At 38.8% G+C, this 9,150-nt stretch overlaps 1 protein-coding gene across 1 annotated transcript; it reads left to right on the top strand.

Annotated features, from left to right (window-relative positions):
* The first annotated feature begins 7,514 nt into the window (after positions 1-7,514).
* On the top strand, positions 7,515-7,979 carry LOC145064464 (zinc finger protein 7-like). The gene has a single exon (XM_079011912.1). It carries the CDS (start codon positions 7,515-7,517, stop codon positions 7,977-7,979), a length of 465 nt encoding a protein of 154 aa, XP_078868038.1.
* The last annotated feature ends 1,171 nt before the right edge of the window (positions 7,980-9,150 follow it).

The following is a 9,150-nucleotide window of genomic DNA, read 5'->3' as shown; positions in this document are numbered from 1 at the left end:
TCTAGGGTTCTCATGCAAAGCAACTTCAAAAAGGCAATAGATCCGGGCTCTACAACTCCTAAATGAACAGATCTAGGGATATCTCGACCTATTAAGGCATCCATACAACTATAAGGTTGGAAAAATACATCAAACAAGCCCTAGAAATGATCTAATGGGGGTTTTAAGCATAAAACAGGAGGATTCCGAGAAATACCTCAATGAACTCTGATTTTGACCTTGGATCTTTGCTCTACACCTCTTCTCTTTGTTCCTTTCTTCTTCTTCTTCTTCTTCTTCTTCTTCTTCTTCTTCTTCTTCTTCTTCTTCTTCTTCTTCTTCTTCTTCTTCTTCTTCTTCTTCTTCTTCTTCTTCTTCTTCTTCAAGCCTTCAAGAATCCACACAAAAACACATAAATCAATCAAGGGATGGGTTTAGGGTTTCTCACAGCTCTCTGAGGGTGAAGGAGGCGAGTTTGGGGCACATAACACTGCTTAAATAGGGAGCAACCCGGGGATTTAGGGTTTCTTCCTGGCAGGTAGACTCGCCGAGTCCCGAATATGGACTCGCCGAGTCGCCGACTAACACGTGCTTGAAATCCCGTCCCTACTCGACGAGTCGGGCTATGGACTCGCCGAGTCCCTCTTGAAAACTTCTAAATAAATGCCACGGAAGCAACATACCAGAGACGGGGCGTTACAAGTATAGGTGAGACCTGAGAGCAGGGTTGCTCAGTAGTATAGTCGGGTGAGACTCGTGGGCGAGGCCCGTGAGTTTTAGTAGCACAGGTGGGACCTGGTAAGGACCTTAAGGTCGAGTTAGGGGGGATCGAGGATCCCAGGACTTGTAGCGCCAGAGTGGGAGAGTAGAGGGGGCAGTATTAGGTAGCCTAAGTTTCCTCGGAAGTCGCTGGGAGCGACTAGAGGTTTATGTTGGGGCTAGCGACCGGTGGGAGCCGGTAATCCAGATATTGATAGATCAGAAAGGACCAGGGTGGTCTCGGTTCATCCGGAAGGCGGATAAGGGACAGCAGAAATTTTCAGTCAGTGGTAGTGATGGTAACCAGACTATAGTGGAATATTTCACAATGAAGGATTATCTGAACCATACGCTGGGAGGGGTGCTCAGCACTAAGTTATAGTAGTGAGAAGTGTCCAGTGGATACTGGCGGTAATGACCCATACTGGAAGTAGTGGGAGTAATGGAGTTGGTGAAGAATAGGACCTTCACAGTGACAGAGGAAGTAGTCGGTTAATGAACGTTGCCTTGGGGAGGCCAGAAAACGCACAAGGAAAAGGGGGTGAACCCCTAGGGTGTCCAACATAAGTACTCGGGGAGTACCAGAAGGTTTGTCAGTTGAGTAAGTTGTGTTCCCAGGATGGTCAGGGTTAGGGTTAACTCGATAATATTATCTGCAAGGATTAATGTTAGTCAGAATGACCGGGCAAAAGGCCAGCAGAGGTAGTCAGCGGGTATTAGGTTTTCCCAAGCAAAGTTTTGAAGGCAGATTGTAAGGCGGTTGGCCATAAAGAAACTTCGAGGATGAAATTTAGTTTAAGTGGGGGAGAGTTGTAACACCCTTAATCAGAAAGACCAAGAAAGGAAAGGAAAATTCTAAGTCAAAGGGGTCAACTCGTCGAGTCCAGGGTGTAACTCGACGAGTCCGAGCGGGATCCGGGTCAAAGAGTAAGTGACCGACTCGATGAGTCGGAAAGTGGACTCGGCAAGTCCGGTATGGATTGGGAAACCCTAAGTTTGGGACTTGGTGCCCTATTTAAAGGACCTTAAGTCCTCTCCTTAGTCCCCTTGTCGGCTAGAAGCTGCTATACACGATTCCAAACCCTAGTTGAGTGAGAGAATAAAGGAAGTGGGCTTGGGGCTGTTGCAAGAGGAAGTTTTGGAGGATTTGACGACTAAGGAGCTGGAGGATCCAACCCTTTTGGTGTCAGCATCAGTTTGAAGGTAACAATCTGTCACTTTGCCTTTGTTGCTTCTAGATCTTCTCATGGATGATGTTTTGGGGCCATTTTGGTATGATAAGGAGCCTTTTTGAGTTAGAAGTCCAGATCTGAGGTTGCTAGTTCAGATCTAGGTGTGTATTGCCCTAGAGATCGATAAAGTATCAGTTTTTGGTGTGTTGGTTAAGCATGTTTGCCACAAACCCTAGCCCTAGAGTGTTTTAATCCCATATCTCTTTGGTTTCACGTAAAGTTTGCAACTTTACGTGAGGAATAGACTTGGGAAGGGTGGATCTATGAGTTGGAGCCCCTGCATGGCTCGAAAAGCCACTGTATGGATTAAGAACTGAAGCGACTCGGCGAGTCACATGGGTGAACTCAGCGAGTTGGATGAAGATGGGCATGGACTTGACGAGTTGGAAGAACAACTCGGCGAGTCTGTTGAAGATGTCTGTTTTTGGACTCGGCGAGTCAGGTCACGAAACACTAACCCCTTCTGGCTAAGCTTCAGATCAGTGAGTTGAGTGGTGACCCAGTGAGTTGGACAGGATGGGACTCAGAAATCATTGACCGCGACGAGCCTTGGGGTGACTCGGCGAGTTGGGTCGCATTATGAGAGTTCTATGTATATGTACTCGACAAGTCAAAGGACTGACTCGGCGAGTAGAGTCAGTCAGAAAGATTGACTTTGACCAGAGTTGACTTAGTTTGGCTTCTAGAGTTCAGTTTGGATCTAAGTAATATATTTATTGATATTGGTAGCTCGAGGAGCTAGTGGAGCATCGGTTTAGAGAATTGTCTGTCAGCAGCAAAAGGGTTATCAGCAAGTTCAGTAGTGCAGGTGAGTTTCCCTTTGAGTGAATGGGTCTACGGCCACAATGCCGACCCATGTAGTTATGGGTAGGAAGATCCGGGGGTTAGCACTAGCCATTGTTTGCTAGTATGATACTTCGGACCAAGTTCCGGTGTCAGGCGGGTGCCCAAGGAATGGTTTGCATGATAGAGTATACTTGTTGTCTGTGTGATGCATGTATGTGCCTGGTAGGGAGGTGAGTGTGGGCGAGGTCTCGTATCTCACCAATAACAGAGTATGGACTGTGTTCCGTATCTCATTAGCAGTACAACATTGGCGAGGCCTGAGATAGGCATGGAGTGAGTGTGGGCGTGGGCCCGTATCTCACTTACCATAGGAGCTTGGACGGGGTTCCATGACTCGCTAGTGACAGGACAGGGGCGAGGCCCAAGATAGGCGAGGCCTAAGGACAATAATGTAGTAGGGTATGTTCAGCTATGTTTTATATGCTATTTTGTACTATATGTGGTTAGCAGGTGGGGCCCAGAGACAGGAGGGGCCTAAAAGAAACAGATCTGTATCCGAGCGGGGCTCGAAGCCAGGCAGGGCCTGGAGCGACGGGGCCGTTGTAGCGGGCGGGGCCTGAGGTAGGGGGCGAGGCCTAAAATAGCGGGCGTGACCCAGTATATGTTGTATGTGTTTGTGCAGGGTATGTGGTAGGTTGGGGAACTCACTAAGCTTCGTGCTTACGGTTTTCAGTTTTGGTTTCAGGTAGTTTCGGTAGCGGAGGGAAGAGCTCGGGGTGATCGCATGGCACACACCATTGATTAGTCATCCTGAGATGTTTTACTCTGATAATGAAATTATGTTTTGGAATTAATACTCTGAATTATGTTATGCTTTATGATTTGTTTTTATAAAAATGGTTTTAGTAATGATTTAAAGAAAAATTTTTGGTAGGGTTTTTTGGGACGTTACATGTAGGTACATTACCTACACATAAATAAAAAATTTGACATGTGTGGGTAATTTCACAATACTTAAATCACAAATCTTGGAGGAAAAATTTCCCCGGACATAAAATGTTACTATAAGGTATTACCTACTTATATTAAGTGTTATATTAAGTGTTATATGTTATGAAAATTTATTATTTTCAACTACCCATACATATGTGTGGGTAATTTATGTGTAGGTAAAGACCCTAATTTCTTGTGTTTCTCATAGACCATCTCAACCTAAGCATCCACTTAAACCTCCCTAATCAGTTATTACTTTTCTTAGAAGAAAATCCATAGGAACGAAGCATACAGTTCAATATGAAATGGAAACTTTATTATTTGTATAACTCGCTTGTATGGGATATTGACATATGATCTTGTTCAACAATTAGTTGGGGTTGTACCAAATTGTATGTATTTAGGATTTTTGGAGGGTATGGCGATTATTACAAAAGGTATAGATAAGGTTATGAAGATTTATGTAATAGACCAGGTTATTGTAGATCAGAGAGTGGTTGGAAAAAGAGAAAGAAAAAAGGGAGATTTATTACTGGGGATGGTAATGAGGTAGCGACTAGAATGAGTGATTTAGCAAAAAGAATGGAGTAGATGCAAAAAGACATTAGCTAGATGAGGAAAAGTTTTCAATGGGTTGGAAATTTGCTAGGTGAATTCTTTGACTATAAGGGGTTCACAACACTATACCCATTTCCTTATAGGCAAGTTGATGGTGTATGAGAGGGTCGATCTTGAGTACATAATCTATTGGATGATGAGTGAATAGGTTGTCATGTCTATCCTTTAGTTGTTTTGGTTCAATTTGCTTAAAAAACTTTGTACTTATTTTTTTGGGTGTTTAATATTTTGATTTTATGTGATGCTTTTGTTTTCTAAAGTGATGTTCTTTTTGATGTTTTTATATCTTTCCATACACTGTTAGAATCATGGCATTCGCTTCAATGATTAAGCTGCTATAAGTAATATAGAGATGGAGTTGGCAAGACCTTAAGTGTGCGATGCTTTGGAAAGTTGAAGTGTGACTTTCATTTTTTTAAGCTAAAACTGATTAAGTATGGAATAGAGCTTACACATTAGATGAGGCAGGTATTTGATCACCACTGTTCATGTCCGATTTTCTCATTGCGAAGAATTTGTTCTGTTCTGACCACAGAATAAGACACGTGTATGACTAGTACTCATCATGTTTATTTTTTTCTCGTGAAGGAGACTCCCATTTACAACAAAAAAGACGTGCAATCATATTTGTTCATCACGTCCAAGTTACAATTTCGCTAGAATTACACATACTCAAGATACACAACGTGTCAATCCTCTTCGCGTGTTGCGTAATTGTTGTGTCCATATTGTACCTTTATATATGTTTTGGCCGAAATGTGCAGTTTTACCCGTATTACAAAGATCATACATACCGTACTCAAAAGTTCAATCTTGCACTACTATCATAAGGGAGTTTGTTCATTTTCCATATTCTTTATCTAAGTGTGGGATAGGAGTTGAAAATCAGAATTTGCATGCTAATCTTTAATTGAACCTAAAATTTATAAGTTTATTTTAGCTTCGTTCCAACCAGTTTACGGTTATTAGTGTCACATAGAATTATTTAAAACGATTTCTAAGTTTTTCCATATCTGTAATGTTATCATATGTATGTGGATTTTTTATGTTTCAGTGGAATCATGATCCAAAAATGGGTGATTGTGTGATTTGAGGGATATAATTTTCTTATATTGCTGACCTAAATAAACCCCTTGAAAATTTAGTTAGTCGGTATGTAGCCTTTGCAATTCAATTTCTATACGCCAATGGATATTCTACATCTGTTTCACCTGACACATATCGACTCACACTAGATTGCAGAGAAGTCCATTATATGGTTTTCATTAAAACTCATGGATTTCGTTAGTTATTAAGTCCATACATTATTTTTATGATAAGAACAAATAAAATAGAAAAAAAAATTGTTATTTGATAAAAGAGTAAAAAAAAAAGAGTGAAAGGACAAAAAAAAATAGAACAAAAGAAAAAAGAGCCAAATAAATAAAGAAATGAAAATAACAAGTAAAAGAAAAGAGAGAAAAAAGGGAAAAAGTGTAGATAATAAGTTATTAGTTTTTATTTTATTATTATTATTATTTTTTGAGTCAAGAAGCTTAAGAACTTGGAAAACGTACGTTGAGGCTCAGTTATTGTTAGGGGATGCCAAGTATTTTTCAAATTAAATGGTGAACATTTATGAGACATATGAGTATTTGGAGCTTTAAAAGCCAAAAAAGACCAAAAAAACACACACATATGCATGATTCTAGGTATAATTATTGCCCTTGTTCTAAATTATTTTGTACGGTATTGGGAAATGAAGCTTTATTTTAGTAATGCTGGATAAGAATTGTGATTTTTGTTTTAGTTGATTCTACTTTGCTTAAGGATAAACAAGGTCCAAGTTTGCAGAATTTTGACTTGGCTTACTATACATATATGTATTTCATGTGATATCTTAATGTTTTGAGCTATCTATTGATACAAAGTAAAATAAATGATACCGATTACCCTTGGAATGTTGTTTTGTAGCTAAAATGCACTTTTGGATTTAAAAGGAGGTGAAAACCGAAGTTGGACCACAAGGATCAAAACATGGAGCAAAAGACAACATCGCGACATTTCCAGTTGTCCACTCTATAAATACGACATGTAGAGCTTAAAGACTTTGATGACCATATGAAGGATACATGTCAAATGCGATGCGTCCTAAAGACTTCACATGTCGGGTTGTAGTAATAGTCGTGACTTATCGGGTAAACACGAGAGAACGCAGCGTGTATTTCAATCTCATGCTATGCGTAATGAGTCAGTTATCGAAAATTATAAATAGAACCTCTCCGATGTTTTTTAGGGTGTGCAAACCTTGTGTATGAAGTTAATTAGAGACGTTTTTGAGCAATCATAACCCTTTCTGGAAAGAAATCGGAGCCATAAATCATCATTGGAGTGAGATCTTGAAGAATCAAAGATTGAATTAGGTGGAAATCATTCAATTTCTTTTATTATCATGTTTACTAAAATTAAATTTAAGTATGACTATTATGAGATTATGGGCTAATCGCCTTTACTTTAGCTTAGAGTGGATGAACTTTAGATTATTGTATCAATTTTCTTTCTACATTACCCTGCAGTCTAATAGTGTAAGTTAGATTATTAAAGATAATGTAAATGATGCCTCCAAGGAGGATGGACAAAATGCACTAGGCGATAGAAAAAGTGGGGGAATTAGAATTGCTTGGAAAGAGCGACAGCACATTACCCTTACGAACAGAGAGAATCAAATGATAGAGACATTTGAGTGATGGCATTTCCACTCCAGAGGAAAAACAAATAATGTTTTCAATTTACATGGATTTTATAAAATATAATCTTTATCTTCAAGTTCTGTGGAGTTAATTAGATAAAAGACCCCTAATTTACTAGGTGTATCCTTATGTATGAGTGATGAGTGTCTTTGTTTAATTTTGATCTTTTATTTGAGTGAGGGATATAATATAATGGTATTAATGAAATACATAAATTTATACTATTATAATGGTAACAGAACATATTTTTGGGCAGTAGACAATAAAATAGGAGATATTTATTCTAGTTTGAAGTAACTATTTGTGTGTGTGAAAGAGCATATAACATCCTCTTCTAAGGCTGTTGTATAAAGAGCTTCTTTCTCATGCATTCGTTTCCTCACAATTATTAGTGTTGTTCAACGTTAATTATTTTTCAATGGATCCTAGAAGAGATAAAAGTGGAGATGCTCAAAAACAGTGGCTGAAGCTTAGCCTAGGGCCATATTTAGGTGGCTCATCTTCAAGCTCAAGACCAACCACATCCATGAAGTATACGTGCAGCTTTTGCAGGAAAAAGTTCTACAGTCCACAAGCATTAGGAGGACATCAAAATGGCCACAGAAGGGAGAGAGTTGCAGCTAAAAGATACCGTGAATTCAAAATTAATCAATCAATAATGAACGTGCATTCAAACTTGGTTGTTAACACACCAGCAAGAGATGGAGAAACCCATGTTGCAAGGTTGTTGGACGATGGAGATGGATTTGGTGTAGCTTGTGTGCATCCTTATGCTATAGAGGATTCGGTGGACTTGGAGTGGTCAGGATCATTTTATTACAATCCACAGCCAGCTTCCCAGCAGTCTGATCCATGTTTTCTCGACTTAAATCTCAAGTTATGATTTGGCAGAACCAAAAACTGAAATCGCCCAAACCTTTGTATTATTACTGCATCAAATGAAGAAGTGTGAGTTCAAAATAAACCATGAAATCATCGACTTATAAAGAGTTTTCCATTAATCTCACCGACCTTTCTTTGTTGCATGGATCTCTCTCTCTCTCTCATATTTAAAATTGCTAAGTGTGTGTGTACAAGAACTTCACGTAAATTTCTGTGTATGTGTTGTAAACAATAGCTTACTTGCTAAAATTTCCTATGCAAAAATAATTGTCAAGTGACAAAAAATTGTCATTGGTTTACCAATGTTTTTCTTAACTGCTACCAAGTTGAACAACAAAGAGGAGATATATATCCTAGATTTCATAATGTTTATATGACAAGATAACATGCAGCAGGATTATGCGGATTGGAAGCCTAGTACTTGAGTCAAAGTAGCACTTCCAAGAAGTATAAATTAACCTGGATATTCTCAAATAAAGGTTTATGTTTCTTATTAATCATATTATGTCCCCTTCAATCTATTTTATGAGAATAACAACTTGGAAGGACACTATATATCTCTAACATCACTATTGTACATCAGCAAACTGAAATACATAGATACAATTTGTTTTGAACATCACATACATTTTATTAATGAGCACTAAAGAGATCGCCACAGTGGCCATCTATATATTGCAATCGATAAACCTACCAAACTTCGATATATTCTTTAGCCAAAGGAGTAACACACCATTCATCACCTTATACCATTGAAAATAACTTTGTTCCACTGCTTTCAAATAACCCAGAGAAAACCCAAAATCACCACCTCAACAATTCCCGTGGACTATTTGTTCATCCCAAAAAAATGACCTCATTAAGAAACTAATCCAAAGTAAGATTTCCACAAGGAAAGGCCTCAAACCATTTCACTAAAATCTATTTCACCTTGGTTCTTAATTGCCAATCCATTAGAACATGTAATATCGTTTCTAGGTTACAATTGCCTAGGGGTGAGCATATAATATTTCTCACATATTAATTTCTATATGGTTATTAGTTTTTTCCTTAATTAATAATGTATCACATATTGATCATGGGCATATTGATGGGCAAAGAAACTTCTGGTGGGTTTATTAGGTCAAATACCTTTGCATTTCTTCATGAAGGGTTGCATCTGATTGGATTTT

This window comes from Lactuca serriola, chromosome 7 (assembly GCF_051521515.1).
Source record: "Lactuca serriola cultivar US96UC23 chromosome 7, Lser_US96UC23_V15, whole genome shotgun sequence".
Lineage (NCBI taxonomy): Eukaryota > Viridiplantae > Streptophyta > Magnoliopsida > Asterales > Asteraceae > Lactuca > Lactuca serriola.
This window is presented reverse-complemented; position numbering and strand designations above follow the sequence as displayed.